At 37.4% G+C, this 23,024-nt stretch overlaps 1 protein-coding gene across 3 annotated transcripts in view; it reads right to left on the bottom strand.

The window, feature by feature from the left end:
* mtss1 (MTSS I-BAR domain containing 1) overlaps window positions 1–23,024 on the bottom strand; it is a 94,399-nt gene that overhangs the window by 8,733 nt on the left and 62,642 nt on the right. For all 3 annotated transcript variants that reach the window (XM_079841653.1, XM_079841651.1, XM_079841652.1), the window contains exons 7-10: window positions 8,118–8,275; window positions 6,801–6,908; window positions 6,624–6,721; window positions 4,946–5,036 (exon numbers count right to left, since the gene is read on the bottom strand). In XM_079841653.1, the coding sequence (XP_079697779.1) occupies window positions 4,946–5,036; window positions 6,624–6,721; window positions 6,801–6,908; window positions 8,118–8,275 (455 nt within the window). The remainder of the gene's footprint in view (window positions 1–4,945; window positions 5,037–6,623; window positions 6,722–6,800; window positions 6,909–8,117; window positions 8,276–23,024) is intronic.

The following is a 23,024-nucleotide window of genomic DNA, read 5'->3' as shown; positions in this document are numbered from 1 at the left end:
AATATTTTTAGTCGACTGGGTAAGTTTGGTACGATATGAAATTGTATTAGTACCGGTACTTTACTCCACCATCACTTCCGGGGTGTGAGGTCAAATTCGATCGTGGTTATAGATATATCGATAGTAGATGCCTCATTCTACTGATCCGTGCAGTCGCTAATGAGGCATCTACATATACATCTATGACCCCAATCTAATTTGACCTCACTCTCCGGAAGTTTTGGCGGAGCTCAGAGACGATCGCGTTCCTCTGTTAAGAGGTAAAATAATAGCATAAATACTGCTCGGTTTCTCGCAGAAACTGATCGTTTCGCTAGACAAGAGCCTTATTCATCGTCTGGTGTTGTTTGGTATCGTTTAAAGTCCTTTGAAGCTGCACTGAAACTGTCATTTGACCTTGAACTGTTTGCAGCCCACTGAAGTCCATTATATGGAGGAAACCCCTGGAATGTTTTCATCCAAAACCTTAATTTCTTTTCGACTGCAGAAAGAAAGACATGGACATCTTGGATGACATGGGGGTGAGTAAATTATCGGCAAAAGTTTATTTAAAAGCGAACTAATCCTTTAAAGGGCCGGACCTAATATTCTGTGTAAAGCAGGGCAGGGCAGGAACATGCCAGCCAAATCAGTTTTTAGGGGTTTTTTTTCCCCCTAAAATAATGATAAAACAATGAATAGTAAGTTCTGTCATATTATTCAATTACTTTTACAGTTTTTTGCCATGGTATTGATTCAGTATCGGTATTGAGGTATTTTAGTCTGGTATCGTATCGAAGTGATAATTTTGATATCGTGACAACACTATTCTATATAAAAAGTATTTGCTGATATTCTCTTTTTTTTTTGTTATGTTGGTTTACAAATTTGTACCCTTTTACATTTTTACTCTTTTAATTTTACATTTTGTCAAGGGCTTGTTTACATTTATGCTTTTTTTTATAGTACACTACTGAATGCCAACGTTGCAAGTTAAATGTTTTTAAGTAAAATTGTTGAAAATTATTGTGATAAATTAGTCGATAGATTAATCGATAAATTAGTCGATAGATTTATCGATATAAAAATAGTCGTTAGTGGCAGCCCTTGTTATTGCTCTTCTTCATGCATTGCAAGAATGCTGTCCCGACAGAGCCTTGATTCCCAATCTAACTTCATTATAAATTACATGCATCTAATTTTATATATAATTAAAGGAACTGTATGTAAGAAATGTATTTCAATGAATCATAAAATGGCCCTGATATGTCAATAGACATTAAGAAATCATGTTAATTTCAAATACTTATATCACTGACAACAGTTGTCCGGCCAGGATATTGTCATTTAAAAGTGAAGTTGCAGCCCTCAACTGATGTTGATGTTGACATGTGTTTTGTCCTGAAGCGCCACCCTCCACCTATCTACCAATCACAAAGTCAGTAGTGTTTCGGCATTCCGGTGCCAGCTCTGCTCTAGTTACCACAACCAAGCTACAAACTTTTAGCAGCCTACGTTCCTGCTGGATCCTGCAGCCTATCTGGCAACCTCGAGTCAGGGGGGAGGGCGAGAGGGGATACACCGCTCTACAGTCATTTGAAAGTGATTGCAGTACCAGTTTTGGCCACAATCCTACATACAGTTCCTTTAAATATATATATAATTTAGAGCGGGAATGATGGCTACAGTCGTATAAGTGTTTGCGTGTGTCTTAACAGCTACAGATAAAGACACAATAAGCCCATGGAGCGAACTTGTCAATCCATCTTGAACTTTGAAATGCCTTTGGTTACTACCAAACCAAGTAGAAAATGCAAGTTCACACTTGTAGTTCGGTTCGTTTGGTTCGTACCAAAAAACAAAAACAAAACATATAGTCCCGGTCCGCTTAGCGTTCACACTGGCATTTTTAACAGCGAACCTAAAGTTACCGAACCAAAGGCATAGGGATACGGTCACAACCTGATTGGTCGGCTTTTATGAGGTATATTTCGCGACAGAGCTTGCTTACCGAACATTCAAGACGCAATCATTTTAGGCGTGTATATGGTTTTATTTTTACCCACAGAGAACTACCGAAGAGCTCATGAAATGTTCAAAACATTCAAAACAGCAGCAGGATTTCCTCCCTTGTATGCAGAAATGCAGATCTGCATATATTGATGAGGCACTTTACCTCCTCGTTGCTCCACGTTTGCCCTCTACTCATTTTGGATACACTGATCTTTCAGTGTCATCAAATCAGCTGACTTGTAGCGTCGCATGTTGTGACATCACGTCCTGTTTTTGGTTGGTTTACATGTCTTTGGTCAGTGTTGCGTTCATATATCAGTCGAACCGCACCAGAGTTGTTTGGGAAGCGGATCGAGACCCATCTTTTTAGCGTCTCGTCCGCTTGTTTGGTGCGCACCAGGGTTCAGATGGCAGCGTTCACATATGTTCAAATGAACCGCACTAACCGAGCAATCGCACCAGGGTTCATTTTAATCCAACCAAACATGACAAGTGTGAACGCACCCAAAGTAACAAATTAAGTCCCTGTTTGGGAACAAAGCAAACGATCTACAGGCATGAAAACACCCTTAAAGTCAACATAAAATGGTGTTCAAACCGATTTCGATAAAATAACATGTAGGGTGGGACTTAATTTTATCCATTAGGAATTGATTGGATTGTGAAAAGTGGGCGTTTCAGACCCGAATGTGAGTTTGCAGTGGACTGTGGAGGTTTTTTAACCATTGCAACCCAATGCTAATGCTTCTTTTCAAATGGCCATTATTTGCTATTATTGCAGAACCCTTTATTCTAATAACGCTAATCAGCATTAAATCACTTATTTCACATTTTATAAAGTCTGCATTACCTACGACAGTCGCATAAAACAACTCCTAATTAGAAGTGTAACAATTCACTCGATTTGATACTCAGTACTGAAAATGTTTTTATTAAATGATTACTTCTAAGACATGATAAGCTGTTGTTATAATATCATATTGAATTAAATTAAGGTTATAATAAAAAGTAAATGCTAAATTTGGTATTAAATCAGAAACGGACTTCTTCCTCATGACAGGTAAACGGTGTCGGCAATAGAAATATTCATGATTTTTAATAATATATATTAATAATAGAGTAATAAACACAGAACCTTAAATGTGTGACCTTTTGGGTTTATCATATTTGTCGCGCCATTACCACATTTGATGCTAAATAAAATCGGTCTAAACTTCCATTTTAGGTCAACTGTACACAATACATATTGTTGCTATGATGCATATATTTGTATTGCGATATATTGTGACCCAATACATTGTACACTCCTACTAAAAAGCTATTAGATAACTAGTTAACATTAAACGTATATAAATAGTCATTTATTATTACATGTTGACTTTAATGACAGTTTGGTAAAAGTTCAGATGGGCCTATAAGAGGTTTGAAGCAGCATGCAGGTTAGTGGTTAGTGTTTGATTTAAGAAACGGGGTCTGATAATCAGAAAATCATCTAAAATTGCTTGTTTTCTCAAAGTTATCAGACAGTGTACCTCTAAAATGGCCAGCAGAGGGCGCTCTCTACCTTCACACAGATACCACCTCCACACATGCACAATGACAAACACATAAGAGGCAAGTGTCCAGTAGTACATGCAACAGTAATGAATCCATTCACAGTCACACACACACACACACACACACACACACACACACACACACACACACACACAGCACTACACTACACTGAGTCTATGCTCACAGTGCTCCTGTGCCGGAGGTGTGGGCCACGCTGGCCGGTGCGAGGGATTGTGGGAGAATTCCCCTCGCTGAGAGAGCGAGCGCCTTCCTCCCCTCCGACCAGGAGGAGAGGACTGCGTGAGCGCTGGGAGATGGAGGTGAGGGGCAGAGAGGAGTGGGACAAGAGAAAGATGAGATTAGACGGTGTCCAATCCAAGCCTCCGTCAAAATCTAAACCCTCTTGGACTCTTAAACGAATTTCTTGGCCGAAAGAAATGCTTTTTGGTGTTCTATTCAGTGCCTGATAAGAAATCTATCTTTTAAATTATGATCACAAAAGACAGCTACTAATGGTCAAATCTAAGCAGAGACACTATGGACAAAACCATTGGGTTTTTTTTGTTGTTGTTGAGATTTTAGGCTATTTTACTTCCATAACATATCTTAGAATACACATTGAAGAGTTTATTTTATAACACTTTATATATTTAGTCTGTATATTTCAAATTACAATACATATCTTTAAAGGCTTCTTTCTCAAAGTGAGATTTTCGCCTTCTGGTATTATCCAATGTTCAGATTTTTGTTCTTGAAATATGAAAATAAATGCCTTTTTAATTAGTTATTTGATTTGTTTGCATTTTAAGCATTTTTAACCCTATTCACCTGTGGTGTCTTGCCTTAACATTTCTTTGTGTTTTTATGGTTAACCTAGCCAATAGATCAGTCTGATAAACATAAATATTACACATAATATAGCAAACTTCATTATAGTTTAGCATTCTCAGAGTTAGATACATTATTAACATATGCTACTTTTTTGTAAAACGTTGAATTGGATAATAAATGTTTTATTATGCTTATAATTTATTACTAAGCATTTTATGTGTTAATATTTTCGCCATCATAACAGTGAAATAGTATTCATTATACTGTAAAACCCAGACAAACGACATTAAATCTGCTATATTATCTGCACTGAGGTAGTGTTTAATTATGCGTATGTATCCGTGATCAATTTGGTTTTTGATTTTGAGGGGGGTTTGGATTATGCACTACACCGGACTGGAGGCTGCGATGATGCTTACAGCCGTATTTGCTTCTTTGGGCTGAATGAGGTTGTGTGTGTGATTTGAGTGGCAAATTATTTCAACTATGAGGGGTATCATAGGGTTAGTACATCATAAATAGGCCAGGTAAGTTTTAGACCAATAGTTTTGTGGTGTGGTGATACCCGTGTTGGGTCTGGGGCTCGCAGGTGAAGCCCATCCACTGCGCTGGAGATGGAGTCCAGAGACGGGACATGACGCACAGAGGTGTAGTTACTGTGAGAGACAGAAAGAGATCAGCAATCTATCTGCGCTCATACTTTTCCTATCAATTTTAAAGGGGTCATGTCATGGATTTTATTTTAAATGTTCCTTGGGGTTCATGTGTAATGTTAATGTTATTTTCACTACTGTCTGATCTGTTTTTAAGGGGCGGCTCCTTTAAGGCTTGTCAGTAAACGGTCACTGTTATGATTGGTTAATGTCACTGCATTGGAAACAGTATCAACGCCCACTGCTATTGACCAACAGCGTCAGTGATTATAACAGGTTCAATTTGGCTTTGACGCGACACTCACATCCAGTGTAGGCAAATGTCAGCTGTTAAAGGGTTAGTTCACCCCAAAATGAAAATTATCCCATAATTTACTCACTCTCAAGACATCCTAGATGTATATGAATTTCTTTGTTCAGCCAAACACAATCAGAGTTGTATTAAAAAAGTCCTGGCTCTTACAAGCTTTATAATGGGAGTGAATGGTACCATCGATTTTGAAACCCAAAAAAGCGCATCCATCCATCCATCCATTGCCTTCTGAAGCAAAGTGATGCCGTATGAGAGTCTAGTTCCTCCGGAAGAGTGACCTCTGACCTGACACATGATGTAGTAAAGACCTCTCACAATTCAAACAAATAGGGCTGGACAACAAACTCAAGCTCCTCCCACATTTCTGGACTAATTTGTGCCCAGTGTATTGTTTTGCTCTATCCTCTGTGCTTCCGCGTTCGTCAATACATTGTGCATCGGGTCAGAGGTGACTCTTCCGCCAGAACTTGACCTGTTACCGGAAGCCAGTGATTATAGTTATAAATATGGATATTTTTCTTACAAAAACGCATCGCAAGGCCATTCACTCCCATTATAAAGCTTGAAAGAGCCAGGATATTTTCTTAATACAACTCTGATTGTGTTTGGCTGAAAGAAGAATGTCATATACACCTAGGATGACTTGAGGGTGAGTAAATTATAGGATAATTTTCATTTTTGGGTGAACAAACCCTTTAAGAGGCTGAGCGCCAGTGGGCGGGGCCTATGGTGCAATGATATATAAATATCCATCTTGCTCTGAAGGAAGTCATATGCAAATGTATTTGCCCGTGTGATGTCATAGATCCCTCAATATCAAAACAAGCCATATCTGGAGCTTGACTAAAGAAATGCTTTATTTATAATGAGGAAGTGAAACTTGCAGGATGTTTTAATGGTACAAAGATCTCTCATATGTGAAAGATCAAGTCAAATTTGATTTCGCACGTCATGACCCCTTTAAAGAAAAATAATAATATATGCAAGGCGTAATGTTCGGGTAGCTAGTCACTGTTGCAGGACATGCAACAACAAAACATTCAAAAGAAATGTATCACACAGCTACTTAACAAATCAATAAGTTAAAACACAATTACATTTGTTGTATCTTATTATAGGAAGCTTAAAGGTTACCGCAAAAAAAAAAAACAGTCCATTATAAAATGTAAAAAAAAACTAAAACACTACAGTATTAATTGAATCTGTATTATCATTAATCTGTAATCCAACTAACACTTTTTGCATCATTGAGCATTTCTTCCTGACCCTGAACTCACCTGCTGATGCTGCTCTTGCGTGATAACGTGTTGCTAGGAGACGCGGGTGGAGTCTGATACGAGTAGCTGTAGTCCGAGCCTTTCAGATCGAGAATAACCTGCGTAAACAAAACAAGATGAAGTCAGAGAGAGATATGAAGTGGTAAGATGTTGGCCTATTTAGAAGACATGCAGTACCTGTTCACTAGCAGGGGGCAGTGTGTTGGGATCAGCCGTCAGGTTGCCAAGATCTTCTAGAATTGTCTGTAAGTGGGTGACTTCCCCAAGCATGCTTATCTCTTCATCCTGACATCACCAAGAAAGAAACAAACCCCGTCACACAATATTTATGCAGAATTAAATATGAAACGCACAGTACACCAGTATGAATGTGTCGAGGTTCATCCCAAAATCAAAAGAAATAGAAATACATGAAATTTATAAAGAACATTTTTTTTTATTTAAATTTCCCCCAATTCTCATAACTGTAATGCATTTTGATGTTTTATTGTAATACAGTAAAGAGAATAATCCTGTTTAATTAAAAACAGCATCAAATAAATGTGATAGTATGTGTGTTTTAATGTTTTTTTTTTTTTTTTACTTTATTTTTAAAGGTTTTACATTTTTCTTTTACTTTTAAACCAAAATGAACATAAAATAAACAAACAGACAGATAGACCGACCAATGCAATGAAACACTATAATGTGAAGCCATAATGCAATGAAACATGTTCCCTAGACACATGTTAAATGAGATATTTATATATATTTTATAATATAAATGGCATCTACTTATTGAAGAAAGTTTTCCATTTCTTCCAGTAACCTTCCCCTTTTTCCGAAGCATGTCTTAATGAAAAGGTCAGTTTCTCCATGTTGTATATTTCGTTTGTAATTTCTATCCACTGCGATGAGGTAGGAGGGTCTATGTTCAGCCATTTACATGTAATGGCCTTCTTGCTTGCTGCTTGTAAGATTTGTAGCAGATATCGGTCTTCCTTTCTTGTCCCATTTGGTATATTTCCAAGGTAAAACACAGAAAAGGTCTCTTCTAGTTGTAGTCCCAATATCATTTTTATATATCCAATAATATCTGTCCAGTAAGGGGTGATCTTAGAACATCCCCAAAAGATGTGAAAATGCCCTGCTGATTTCTGTCCACATTTCCTCCAGCAATTGCCATGTTGAGAATTTTTAGTCTGTTGTTCTCTGATCTTTGGAGTAATAAAGTACCTTAATGTATTTTTCCAAGTAAATTCTCTCCATAAGTCAGAGCTGGAAGTAGTAGCAATGGTTTCACATATATTTAACCAATCATCCTCAGTTATGTTCATTCCAATCTCATTTTCCCATCTTTGTTTAATATACATGGTGGAAAACCTTTTCTCAGATTTGTTTTAATGTTAAGTATTTTACAATTCAAGAAAATCTTTCTTTGCATGTTAAAATTCACATAGTATACCAAATATCTTTACAAATTATGAAATATTTTATGTCTGTTCAGGCACTCACCAGGACAGGTTTGAGCATGGTGACAAATGAGCAGAATCGTCCTCTTTCCTCTATAAGAGCTCGACACACCGCTCTCTTCTCCGTGTCCTCTAACACGGCATAGCGTGTGTTGACGTCCTGAAGAGCGCTGTCCAGCTGCATCCGCACCTCGTCTTTACCTACGCAAACACAACCACATTTCATCAACCAATTATAGGATCCCAAAGACTGGCAACAGTACAAACAAGCAGTTTCTTAAAGGGAGGGGGGTATGATGCCATTTCATGCATACTGAGCTTTTTACACTGTTAAAGACTTGGATTCCCATGCTAAACATGAGTTGGACGTTTGATGGAGTTTTATGCTAAAAATACTCCTTCCGGTTTCTCACAAGTTTAGGAAAGTTTTTTTTCCAAGTATGGGTTTGTGTGACGTCAACAAGGGCAGAATTTCCTTGTAGGGGCCGTACGGACGAAATCAACAATGTCACCAAAGAAGTGTGTTTTTGGTTGTCATGGCAAGACAACCCTATTCAGCTTCCCAAAGAACCCAGCGTTAAGGGGAAAGTGGATGGAGTTCGTTTTTCTGGAGCAGCAACGAGATCAAAAATCAGTCAAATTAAAGTCTTGGTTGGAAAGTCTAATGCAACCAGTGTTGTCATTGTTAACTAAATTTAAAACGATTAACATTTCATTCATTGAAATAAAGCTGAAATTAAACAAAACATAAATATTAGAAAAGCCTAAATTAAATGAAAATTTGAAATGTTGCCTTAACTGAAATAAAGTTGAAGTACTAAACTGACTAAAAATCGTTTGTGCTTCGCTGTTAACAAAAACACTTGAATCATTTACAGTTACTGTATGAATAAAAACAATATTATAACACAATTACTTAACCACAGTGAATAACTGTACATGGCGGATTAAGCTGTATGCACATGCCTTACAAAGCATAAATCTGTATTCAGATTTCAGAAGAATCATTTTGACATTTGTAATACATATATTGTCTCTGCGAATATCAGATCATATATACAGCTGATCTGATATTCGCTACTGCAATGAAGATGAACGAAACTTTAAATCAGCAGAGTATCCCACAAATAACCATTCAAAGTTTTAGGGTGGTTGGGTTGTAAGACTACAGATATAAAAAAATGACTCGTTAGGTGATGTTTTCTCATTCATTCGATAAAACGTGAGGGAATACCAACATGGCGGCGAGGTGGCTTCACTTTTTATGACGTCATTAGCAATCCAGTCATACATATATATATATATATATATATATATATATATATATATATATATATATATATATATATATATATATATATATATATATATATATATAGATCAGTGGTTAAAACTCATCATGGTCAACCACTAGGAGGCAGTGCAGTTTCTATAGACTCTTTACACCATGCAAATATTTGCTGCAATGCTGTGCCGATTTCATTGGCCGTTCGCGTCCAGGCGTGACAACAGATCTGGGGACAGTGGTAATGGTACACAGGTGGACTGTATGCTGTTTCAGTTAAAGTCCAACTGCTACTTGATAGTTTTACTACACAGCAGTGGTCAACCAATACGGCTTTTTCAATGACTAATATCGAATGATTTCTTTAAAGCAGGATAGGCTAAATAATTCAGTATGTATATGATATAACAGATCGAAATATGAGACTGGATTCACTCAAACGTACCCTAAAATGACTGCTGCTGTCTCCTGGTGCTTGAACTGCACTGAAGAAGTGCAAAGGGAGAAATGTGAGGTTAATCACATTTAGAGGTTTGTTTACAGCGTCAGAGCGACCTCATGCCAGCACACACCACGTGAGGAGCTTTAAACACATGACCCAAGCTTTTCCTCTCTTTTTCATCTCTCAGCAGACTCCATGTGTGAGTGTGCGTGACAGGGATGTGATATTCAATCCTTATTTTATATTGTTAGCAAGCTCTTTTTGTTCTTTATTGGAATCTGTGGCTCCAAGAAAAGCCTTTAACATGAAATTGAACCTTTTTCTTTTGCAGGTGTTTAGTGAAAAAGGGTTCACTAAACATTTTTTAAATGTTCTTTACATTAAGAAAAACATGGTTATTTTAAGGACTGTTCACTGAAAGGTTCCCCGGGGAACCCAAAATTGTTCTCCTATGGCAAAACCTCATGTTTATGGACAGTTTTCAGCTCTTCTCAGTCTCAAAAATACATTTGGCTACATTTTTAGCATTCCACTGACAGGAGAGCATTCTGACAGCTGTGTGCAGGACGCAACAGCAAGGCGTGTACAAGCACACATCTCTGACCTCACCGCGCCCCATTGCTAACAATAACCTCAGGTGTCCTTTGTGACACCTGATCTGGTTGGCATGCAAGACAGATGTAAGGTTATCATCACAGGTTTCACATTAGATGAAGACGACAGTGATATGCTGCCATGTTGAGATCACATGACCTGGTGAATACTACTAGCTTTATCTCAGTGACCCCCTATTTAGACACTATTGGTTGAAGAAAAACTAATATTAATCATTGGTGACAAATGCACCTGACAACTGAGGATGCCTCTTAAAGTCCAAGTTGCATTTTTAATTAGAATAACAGAATCAGATCCATTAAATAACAGATAAATGAATATTGCACAAGCAACACAGTAATTCTAAACAACCTCTGGCAAGTCAGTTTATGTGCTGCGTATGCATTTTTGGGATTTAAGCAATTCTTGTCAGGGTTGTGAAACTCAATAAAAGTCCTTTGACCTTCCGAGAAAAGAGATGATCCCTGGTCATTGAGTGCATTGACCGTGTGCTGGACTGTTCCTGCATGTGTGTTTAGATGCTGTAAAGCCATTACACCTTCAAACATAGCCTAAAGTAAAGGATAAAATGAACCTGGGTTGGGTTGGAGAGCTTAAGGCTGGGGTCATCTGAAGTTTAAAGGGCAAAGGTCAGTAGGTCTGTTGATAAATCCCACGGCCTGTCTGCATGACAAATGGCTTAGGAAACATACAGCTCTATCTGAAGTATGTTACAGGAGCATGTTTCCTCTTACAGAACTTAAATGGATTACAAGCCAATGGAGAAAAATGCGAAAAAGTGATAAACTAAACATTGAGGGGTTGCTTACTGGTTAGTTTTTTTCACAAAGATATAACGTTAAGAAAAAGTAGAACTAAGCGGAATGACCCATGCACATTTTTAGAAAAGTTGCACAGCTCTGGTGTTTGGTTGGAGCTTGTTAAACACATAAAACAAACCTCATTTTGAAAGGAGGTGTGGGTAAAATAATCCAGAGCCATTCACACAAAGGTGTGTGTGCCAGAGAGACATTCCCTCAGGTCTAGAAACCCCGAACGGCTGGAAGCTATGATGTCATGAGCAGACACCTTCTCTCCATAAACACATGCAGGAGGCAGGTGTGCAGGTTTTCTAGGAGAAGTAGGGCAAAGGAGCCTTGATAATAATGAGGATGATGATGGTTAGTCACGGATCCAACTACAGTAGTTCAAACTTAATGTTATGAAGCAGGAATACTTTATACTTTTTGTGCAAAGAAAAACTTTATTCAGCAATTTCTGTTGCGTGTGATGCTGACACAGGAGCTGGCCAATAATGGTTAAGGTCAGTGTCAATTTCGTTGACGAATAATTTGTAATAATTTTCGTCAACAACTGTTTTTCACTGACGAAAACGAGACGATAACTAAATAAAAACTAGTGTTGGATGACAAAAACTATGACGAAAATCAACTGTCATTTTAGTTTAGTTTAGTTTACTTTACTATTTTGTTTATATAGTAATATGTTTTAGACGGTTGTAACAATGCATATTTTATCTCATCTGAACTTGAATGAGCAGCTGCAACTGGCAACTGCAACAGAGGCGCAAGCATTTCAAAATAAGAGTCCCGGTGTATTTTGAGCTTGTTTATTATTAAAAGTCACGCATTATATATTTGTTTTTGGTTACACAATAAACTGTATTTCATTTAATTCCCATTTAATTCTTAGTCAGGAGGAAAGACCAGTATTTGACACATATTCAATAAAGTATCAGGGTTATAATTAATAGTTAGTTAACTAAAACCATTTAACAAAACTTCATTACTTGAAATTAAATAAATGTTAACTAAAATTAAAATAAATAAATAAACAAACTTATTTGAAGCTTTAGCTTAACCTGATATGGCCTACTGACTAAAACAGAAATACAAAGTTATAAAAACTATATAGCTGTTTTTAAAAAACAGACAAAACAGTGAGTTGAGACCTCTTTCGTGTATTTTTTATGTCAAAAACAAAATGATGTCAAAATGTCAGTTCAAGTGACAGTCGGTTAAATGCTTAAATGCTTAATGTATTACAATTTAACTAAACTCAGATTTTAGGAGACTTAATATACTGTACATTTAGTGTACTAAAATCTTATGATATTTAGTCGACTAAAACTAGACTAAAACTAAAAACAATTCAGGTGACTAAAATATGACTAAAACTAAAATGGCATTTTAGTCAAAAGACTAGGACTAAAACTAAATCAAAATTTGCTGTCAAAATTAACACTGGTTAAGGTTGAACTAGTCACATGGACTATTTTAACGATGTCTTTACAACCTTTCTTGGCCTTGAAAGTAGCAATGACGCGAGTCAATGTATTAACTAAAACAAATACAATTTAATTATAATTTTTTAAATGTAGTTAATTCAAACACTAGAGAGAGAGCAGAAAATCCAGAGCCCTGGTTCTCTCAAAAACAAAGACATTGGAATACTAATGTGCATGAGTTTTAATCGTTCAGATCCAATGCTCTTTTTCTTCACGATCTCCACACAGCGTCCAAGTCTTCCGAGCGGTCTGCCCCCATAGACCTCTGAGTAACACAAATGTAAGTTATAAAGATGAATGTGCACTCCGAGACGCATCACAGGTCTAGACGCCATACTTATTCTCATTTTCTCACCGTCTGTGTGAGCTACAGCAATGAATCAAATAGCACCGCGATGGGTTTATGGGTGTGCTGTGGTGATATAAAAGCGCTAGCCTCTGAATCGCTTATGCTAACACTTCATTCAGCCCCGATCTTATGATTCAGACTGTGTCAAGCGAAGGCCATGTTTTCCTCATGCTGCTGCAGATGACTAACATCATAGTGAAGGATTCTCTTAGAGCGAGCAGGCATGTGATCAGCTAAAGACAAAAAAAAAGAAAACCTGACCACGCCCCGCAGGGAGACCTTATCGCTTCTCTTTGTTGACAACAATAGATTTATAAAAGATTCTCATGACGAATTTTGCATTCCCAAATGCAAATGATCCACGACTCTAACACAGCACTCGCAGAGAAGCATTTACTAACATCTCAGCACAAACCCTCTTTTGGCATTAAAAAAACTACTGTCAGGATTTACTAAAGACACGCAGTGAGAAATTAGAGCTGAAAAGGAGTGGACAGAGTTATTATTAACATTTATGGGAGGAGAGTATTTAAATAATTGTGCAAGGTGAGGTTTGTGCTCGTCAATTTACTAATATTTGTGCCATTAGTTACTGCCCAAAAAAGCATGTCTTAAATCAGACACTAACTGGTAGATTGTGCGCTTTAATTTGCGCGTCGTTTATAGATCACGTGCAGAACTTTCCACTCCCATCTGCGCTTTTTGGGAATTGCGCGCTCACGCTAATTTGCCCTGTTTATCTGGCCCTTTATAGATTTGATGATTACACCAAGCCATATCACATTCTCACCACTATGTATTGTCAAAGTTCATATCAAAATAAAGGACCGGACAACGGGCGAGTAACACCACCGGCGGGCGGTTTAACGATTAATCGCGACTAATCGCATCCAAAATAAAAGTTTATATTTACATAATATATCTGTGTGTGCTGTGTATAATTATTATGTATATATATATAAATACACACACATGCATGTGTATATTTAAGGAACCAAAATTATATATAAAATAATATTATATTTATATATAATATAAATGATTTAAATATATATACAGTATATACACGCAACTATTTCTTAAATATATACATGTATGCGTGTGTATTCAAATATACATAATTATACACAGCACACACAGATATATTATGAAAATACAAACTTTTATTTTTGATGCGATTAGTCGCGACTCACAATTAATCGTTAAACAGCCCTACACCGTCGCCGATTTTTACTCGCATTTGACACTTTGAACCCTGGATAACATGCTAATACTGTCCTGCAGATGGCACCGCGAGTACTGTTAAAAGCTATCCGTGCATAAAATAAATGTATTAGAAAATGTAACATTCTGCAGTTTATTATATAACCAGCATCCCACCAAAAAAAAAAAACATTCTCTCTGATTTACGCAATTTATGTGGTCAGAAAATACGTAAACCCGTATAAAAACAAGAAAGAAAAAAAAACACATCCCTGAGGGAGGTACCACAAATGAAAGAAATTATTTTCATTTAGGTAGTAAGTTACTGGGTAGTTGGAAATACAAAATAATGCATGGTTGAAAATACAAATATAACGACCAACACTGATCGACTCAAACCAAGGAAATGCAAACATTCTGCTAAAGAAAATATCACTAATCCAGCCTTATGCAGATCTTGCTTTTCAGTTTTCAAAATCAGTGACTGTTAAACCAAGAGACACTGGATCGAAGGTCATGTTACTCCTAAATACGAGATGAGACAGATTGTGCAGCCGCAGCACCCTTCCATATGAAAGGGAGTGTATGACCACAGGGTGTTTTCCCAATGTTGGGAAAGATGACATGCCAATGGAAGGAAGGATGGGGGATCTCTTTCCTCTCTGAGAGTTTGTGTGGCCTTGAGCTATGAGCTATTCTAGTGACAATATTCTGTCATAAACTGCTCATTCCCTCAAATTTACAGAAACATGCAAAAAAAAAAAATTTATTTATGTAATATTAAAACATTTTTGGATCTAAATCAGGGGTTTTCAAATAAGTACATGAAGAATTGACTGGATCATTAGATGGTTGTGGTTTGCCCTCACGCATCAGAGAAGAGAACAGATGTCACTGCAAGCGTGAGGGGAAGTTATTTTGATTCAAGATTACAAAAGGCACAAGAATTTTTAAAATGAGAACTGATAAAAAAAAAAAATCAAAATGAGAACCGATTCTAGCGTGCTGGCTTGTTGTTCAAAAATCATTATTAGCAATGTTGAAAACAGTTGTGCTGCTTAATATTTTTTGTGGAACTCATGATACATTTTTCAAAATTCTTTGATGAATAGAAAGTTCATTGCCATCCAAATCCAGACTGTCAGTGTTTTTCTCCCACCACCTGTGTAAAAATCCCCGGCAGAATTACCTACTGTTTTTAGACAAACACCAAAATAATTTAATTGCCGTCCGAATCAGAGTTTTCAAAAAGAGATCACTTAAAAATTGACCCCTGTGGAGCACCGTACGGTTGTGGTTATTGGAATGCATTTTAAAGATCTACCCCACACATTTATTACTGAAATGCTGAAAAGTATTTACAAGAACAATATTTCTTGTAAATGTATTAACTTATTTCCGCTCATTTCCACATTTTTAAATGACATCCATATTTTTGAGATGACAAAAAAATACAAAAAACATGTCTATATCTTTCTATTTTTTTAAATAGGAGATTTGAATAATTAGAATATTATTTGTATGTGAATTTATTCGTATTATTCCAAGCATATGACATTTTATTAACAGCAGGCAAACATGTGAATGACCACGCGAGCAGTGCGTTCCCAGGTTCAGAGGATCACAAACCTCGCTCCTCCACTGTGAAGAATTGGCCATCTGAATGCACCAGTTTTATCACTGAGGTGGTGTATTTTTCACATGCAAATGTATTTTTACGGACGTCCACATGTGAAACAATTACTGTCCGAATAGGGCTTTAGTGTACATAGTAAACGGCAGTGTAGATAAAAAAATATTTAGCCGTATTTATATTCTAGGTGATCATCATATCCAACTCCTCATTTTATGATTTATATGTACGTGCCCACCGAAAACCAATGTTTCAAAAGTCACTTTTATCACATCCTCTGGAAATGTTGAATAATCGTTTGCGTGAGGGTGGATGCAGAATATAGAGCAGTGGGCGTTTTGACCCCTCAAACAGACCAGAGCAGAAGTGAACAGCGAATGACTGTTCGGTCTCTGACTGCTGCCCACACACAGCTGAAGCAGACGACACCCACCATAATGACAGAACACATCTGCATGCGCATCCATCTTTCTCCGCCTTTATTCCATGTTTTCAATGCATCATGGCTCTTCCGCCATCTAGAACTCGTCTGGTGCCGCATTCCACCACTCTCAAAATGATGCCAACAGTATTCAAATGCCATTCAAAGTCTCTGTTAAAGAGCACCTATCATGGCATTTAAAATGTTCCAAATATTGTTTTAGAAGTCCCCAACAACAGTTTTGCATGCATGCAATGACAAAAAAGACTTTAGTTTTCTTATAATATGCATTTATTTTTACCTGTTTTGACAGCGATTCTCAAATGATTCCTTTAGTGATTCACTTTTCAAAACCCCGCCTTTACGTGACGCTAATCTGCCGTGATTGGTCCGATGACCCAGTCAGTTGTGATTGGTATAGTCTGTGCAGATATTTTCGGAAACGGAACGCCCATCAAAGTCTTATAGTGACAGTAATTTGTTAATATGTGTCAGGAGTTATGAATATGAAAACCGCGTACCGTTTGATTGTAATATGAGCCTCAGCTGCTCTCATTCATAAAAAAACTCCTCACGAAGACTCGCGACAAATCAACATCCCTCAGGGCTTTTAGTTCAAAAGTGTGCAGATGAGGAGATATATTGATAGATTCTCATATGTCTGTGTCAAATTTCTAAACAGAGGAGTATTTTTTATTCAATACTTCCTCAAAATGCGCAGATATAGCCTAATCATGAGCGATTGAGTCTCTTATGTGTTGTTTTCAATTCATACTGGCAGCCGGAGGGCGCTCTGTGCACATGTAGTCCATGTACAGACAGACGAAGAAGATACCATGTGCCATAATAGAAGTCCATAATAAAAGCTTCCTGAGATCGCGAAACATACATTTGACGACTAATAAACACTCAATCGCGACGATGTATGGTTTGTCTTCAAGCCACCTAGTCTTCAAATGCTCATCCTTGGGCAGATGAAAAAAGTTTGCTTTTGAGTCACACTTCAGAACACAGCGTCTCGTCTCCATGATGTTTTCTAGTTTTCACTGGCGTCTTGGAGCGCAATAAGTGGGCGTATCGTATTCAAATAACTTGACAAGTTGACGTCATCTAGTCAGAGAAAAAGCTTCGGTCTTCTAACGATTCTTAAAAATGACTCAGAGTCGACTCTTACTTTTGAAAGAAAATAACTATATATACGGTGCACTGTCGTATTTCAAACTATGCAGGATGTTTTTGTTCACTTAGATCTATGTTACACACTACATGAAAGGTACATTTCAAAATTCCATGATAGGTGCTCTTTAACTATTTAACACCCAAAGCTGAATCTCACACAAACATGTCCACACCATGTTTCACACACTAAAATCAAAGAAAGTAATTACATTTTGTAAAAAAAGAATTTTGCATTGCAAGAAAATTATGCATGTTCATTTAATGCGGCGTCAGATGAAGAAAGCTTGATCAATTTTGACTTTTACTTCATGTAGTGAATAATTGACTGGTTTCTCCACCAGCATAACTCTTGCACAAGTGTGCTCGCCATCATGGTTTAAAACCGAAATATTTTCAACATTGCGACGTGAGATTTTTCTTTATCAACAACGATTCACATTTTGCATGTGTCATTTCCTGTGATAAATCAAAGCAAATAATTCAATGAATAAATTAAAAAGAAAATTAACGATCAAATAAATGAGCAAATATGTAAAAAAGTAAAATAAAAATGATAATAACGTGCATCGCAATCTCACATGCTGACAATGGGACGATTTGGTTATAGCCCTATAATCAAAGTGATAAAACTTGTGCATTCGGATGGAGATTTATTCACATGGTGGAGGAGCGAGTTTTGTGATCATGCGAAAATGGGAACGTGTGGGAAATGTCATATGCTTGGAATAAGATAAAAAAAAAATCTTATTTAATTTAATAATAGGAAATTATTAATTATTTATATCTCCTGTTTAAAAATAGGAAGATAGGATGTCATTTTAAAAATGTGGAAATGAGCGGGAATAAGTGGAAATAAGTCAATACAATGTTGGGCTGGACCAGAATATTCGAATATTCGTTCGATGGGTTGGTATTCGATTTTCAAATTTGTGATTCGAATATTCGTTGTTGTTGTTTTTTCGCGAACACCTGGCATCCCGCTCAAAACGGCTCTCATTCGCGCTTGCATATGTTTACACTATAAAATCACTATAAAATACAATACTTTTTTTAAATTATCTTACATCCAAGCCATTTTTAATAGCCTCGTTATACTTAATAAATATATTTTCTTCTTCTTAGTGTTCCCTGCAGCAGAGCGCACAACTGCACAAGCTTATATGGCAGAAGCCATGTCTGAGCTTGCATTTTGGGTTAAACTGCGTTCGTTTGACATTGTGGAAAATAGAATAATATAATCAAAATGTATTATCCTTTTTATACGTTAGGGATGTGACGGTGAAAACATGTTCCCTCAATGCTGTGCTTGTGCACTGAGCGGCTGAACGCATGCAGCTCTGCGCCGCGTTTACTTTGGTTTGCCAATTCAGGGGCGGGTTGCTTGAATTGTGGGTTCATTAGCTATTATTCTATAATGAAAAACATAGCAACAAAACAGTACAATGACAAACTCCCTTAAGTAGGCGCTTTTACATCGCTTTAAAACCAAATATTCCACGATCATCTTGTAATTTAGCTACTCGCTCTTGTGTAGAATATGATCTGACTGCTGCTGCTGATGTGCTGAGACGGCCGTTAGTTTGGCTCGAGTGGCACGTTCAGTTTTTTAATTGTAGTTAGTCTTAGACCCTAGCCCGGCCGTGTCAAACAGCTTACCAAAACTATCGGCCTGAGTCCCGTGATTTTTTTCTTTTCTTTTTTTTATCCTCCCTATTAGGCCTACACATCGTTGCAGCCATTAAAATAGTTCAGTTTTGTTTTTAATGTCAAAGTAGTTATATTTTGTTTCGTTTCTTTATTAAGTTTATTTAGAAAAATGTTTAAAGCACTTTTTTGTTTGTTAAATTAAAGTTTTAGTTGTTTTAAAGTAATGACTAAGCGGCCAGCAGCTGACAGTGAGTTAACCGCATGTTTGATCAATTTAGCCTCTCAAATCAACACTGGACTTGTCTTACTTGTAATGAAATCCATAGATATAAAACACTTCAAGCATCACAATGTTGGTTTAAACATTTAGCCTACTATCACCACCACCACAGTAAAAAGGCATTTTTGACAAGCTGAGGCTAATGCTGCTCGCAACGGCGCAAATGAAACAAATAAAATGAAGTGACGTGACGTGTTTTTTTAATTAATTAATTAATTTTTTATTTAATTTGTTTTTTTATTTTAGTGCCATATAGAACCTTTTTTTTTTATAGTAAACATTCCTCCCTATTACACATTGTTGCAGCCATTAAAATAGTTCAGTTTTGTTTTTAATGTCAAAGTAGTTATATTTCGTTTCGTTTCTTTATTAAGTTAATTTAGAAAAATGTTTAAAGCATTTTTTTGATTGTTAAATTAAAGTTTTCTTTTTTTTAAGTAACGACCAAGCGGACTGAGTGAGTTAACAACACATGTTTGATCCATTTATCCTCTTAAATCAACACTTAACTTGTCTTGCTTATAATACGTTTTTTTTTGTTGAGGAAACGTGTTCAAAAATAAATAAATCAAAATTAGGCAGGTTGTCTTAACTTACACCTCTCCGCAAAATTAATATAAATCCGATCTTCAATTCTTGCGCTATATGCACATTTAACGCAGTTCATGTCAACGAAAGCAACAGATATGAGCTGCATTATAGGCTATTCATCAGCTCATTTCAAGATCAAAGACCGCAATATCAGAACGAGTGACCTAAGCACTGTAAGAGCATTGAGTCTCATTAATGAAGATGATTGTGTTTTTGAGCATCTAAGAGGTTCGGCAGTTTGCGTGTTGGCTTGGCTTTTCGCCTCATTTGCGGCGAAACACTGTGAGCCGTCTTAACAGTCGTGTTGTCATAGTCTCATGTTGTTTCCACCAGCGCTGCACACCTCATTGTTTCTTTTAATTAATGAATGTCTAAAATATAAAATGAAGGAAAAAGCCCGCGTTTGAGGTATGACGTGAAAATTGGCCCGAAGCCTGGCCCTAGCGGCAGAAATAGGGGCTCTTAGTCTGTTCTATAACTGAACAGAATTATTTTTACTAGCTACTATAATATATCAAAACTGGGACGTAACAGATCTGTGTGTTTTGTATCACTATTCATTGCCCGTTCGCGGAGCATATAAGCCCTGTCCGCGTGAGGCGCGCCGCTTCTCCTGATTCCAGCCTTTATTAGAGAGAAGGATATGTTCAGCTCCTTCCCTCCGAAGCTTCGAATATTCGATGTTGATTACTACAGAAGCTTCGAAGCTCAAAAAAATGGTATTCGGACCAGCCCTAATACAATGCTGCTAATTTATGGCCTGACGTCATCATACTCAGATTTTAGTCAGAATAGAAGTCTGATACTGCTCCATTGGGCTGTGAATATGGGAAAGAAAATGCCTCTGCACTCAATTGAATAGACCTACAGCCAATCAGAGCAACGGTGTAAGTGACGCATGTTGAACGACGCATAGTTGTCAACAGAACTCAACTGCACGCACGCTGGAAGAAGTAGAAGAAGGAGATGAGTGTAAACGATCTTTGCCGGTGTTGTAAAAAGAATTTAGAGATACATGAAGTACTTACAACATGATCATCATTTTTGAGAGGAATAGTAAAGGTGAATGCATATACGAACAACTTCTCTGTTTAGTAAAAAAATTCAACCCAAGCTTTGGTGACGTGGATGATTAAGTCACTGTTGATCTGTCCATCATCGTTTAAAGCCCGCCCTGACAATTTGATTGGTCCGAACAGCTCTGGTTCCAGCATAGTTGCTCCACAACGGATCAATTCCAGACCGAACTTCCCCACCTCAAATGTTGTGGCCGGGGCTAAGCTCGGTTGGCATCCAGGCTAGCTAATTTAATTACTGCCGTAATAACGGCTCATTTCAAATGTTTACGTGTTTTTCTTCTCTTTCTCTTTTTATTCTTGTAAATACTTTACCGCATTTCAGTAATAACAGTGTAGGCTAGAACTTTAAAATGCATCCAAATAACGGCAAAGCGCGATGATACTGTGCTCCGCAGTGGTCAAAAAGGATATAAACAGTAAATTTTGTAGGGCTGTAATCTCCCAGTCGATTAGTCGATTATTGGTCGATACGTTCTGGCTCGACCAAAATTCTGATTGGTCGATTTTTTGCCACGTTCATTTAATCAGTTTTGCTGCGTTCATTTAATCAGTTTTGTCGCGCCGCGTTCATTTCGTCAGGTGGAAAGCACTAATTGCTAATGGGGGTGTTTTGAGAGCACCCCTGTTTCACAGGTAACAGTCTGCCTTCAGAACACCCCCATTGTTTTCACTTCTTTTGGATTAGCCCAACCCACTGGCGAAGAGAAGTCTCTCACTGGTCCTTTGTGTTTCATTCCCCGCTGGCTCAAACGTACACCCAAAGTGGTAAACTTGAGGAACGCCCATCAACATACACATGAGGGGAAGCGTCACAACACCGCGCTATTAGTGGATCTGTACCGTCAGTTTTGCCGCGTTCATTTCATCAGTTTTGCCGAGCCACGTTAATTTCATTAGTTTTGCCGCGCCGCGTTCATTTCATCAGGTGGAAAGCACTAATTGCTAATGGGGGTGTTTTCAGAGCACCCCTGTTTCACAGGTAACAGTCTGTCTTCAGAACACCCCCATTGTTTCACTTATTTTGGATTAGCCCAACCCGCAGGCGAGAGAGACAGATTGAAGAAGGCTAGTTTTCTTGTATATTATTTATTTAATTGTGAGAGCGTTTTTTCTGCTCTTGATCTGGCTTGTTTAATAAATATTCCTTTTTTATTAAAGAGGACGTGCCTTTTGTGTTTAAGAGTAAAAGCTTTAAGTTAATAGTCTATTCGTGTCTCAGCCGCGAAGCTGAGCTCAGCTGACTGAGCTCATGTTTGAGCTGCACAGAGCGGCTGAAATGAGTGTCTGTCAGTTATTATTATACATATGACAAAAACAATTGTCTAAATTATGTTGCATATTCCTCAAAAGTTCTTGTGATGATATCTAGTTAACAACACAGTGCTATATTTTCGGAAGTCATAGTCTATGATATTGCGCAGGTGCATGCGATGCGACGCTGTCAGAGCCGACAGACTCGTGTGTCAGACTCATTTCAGTGCAAAATAATAAGCTCAAAAACTATTTAATATACAGCAAATAGCCTACTAGTTTTTTATGTTTATTTATAATTAATTTAGGGAGACAACAAGGCTACCAAGTACTGCGCACAGTGTGCAGCTTATTCATTTAAGTTTTTTTTTTCCTAACGTTATTTTAGTCGATTTTTAGTCGAAAATTTCAGGACTTCAGTCGACCAAGATTTTCTTTGGTTGATTACAGCCCTAAAATTTTGAAGCAACCTCTTTTTGAAAACTCAGAGATGTGGATTACAACGGCAATTAAATGACCACACAAACAGTAGGTAATTCGGCCGGGGATTTTTACGTGGGTGGTGGGAGAAAAACACTGACATTTTGGATTCGGACGGCAATAAAATCACAGACAATGATGAGACAATGATGAATCTCTGTCAGTGATGAAAATACCTTACGACCCCATGAAAAACAATTACCATCCG

This window comes from Gobio gobio, assembly GCF_949357685.1.
Source record: "Gobio gobio genome assembly, chromosome: 17".
NCBI classification, from domain to species: domain Eukaryota; kingdom Metazoa; phylum Chordata; class Actinopteri; order Cypriniformes; family Gobionidae; genus Gobio; species Gobio gobio.
The sequence above is the reverse complement of the archived record's forward strand: the minus strand, read 5'-3'. Positions and strand labels throughout refer to the sequence as shown.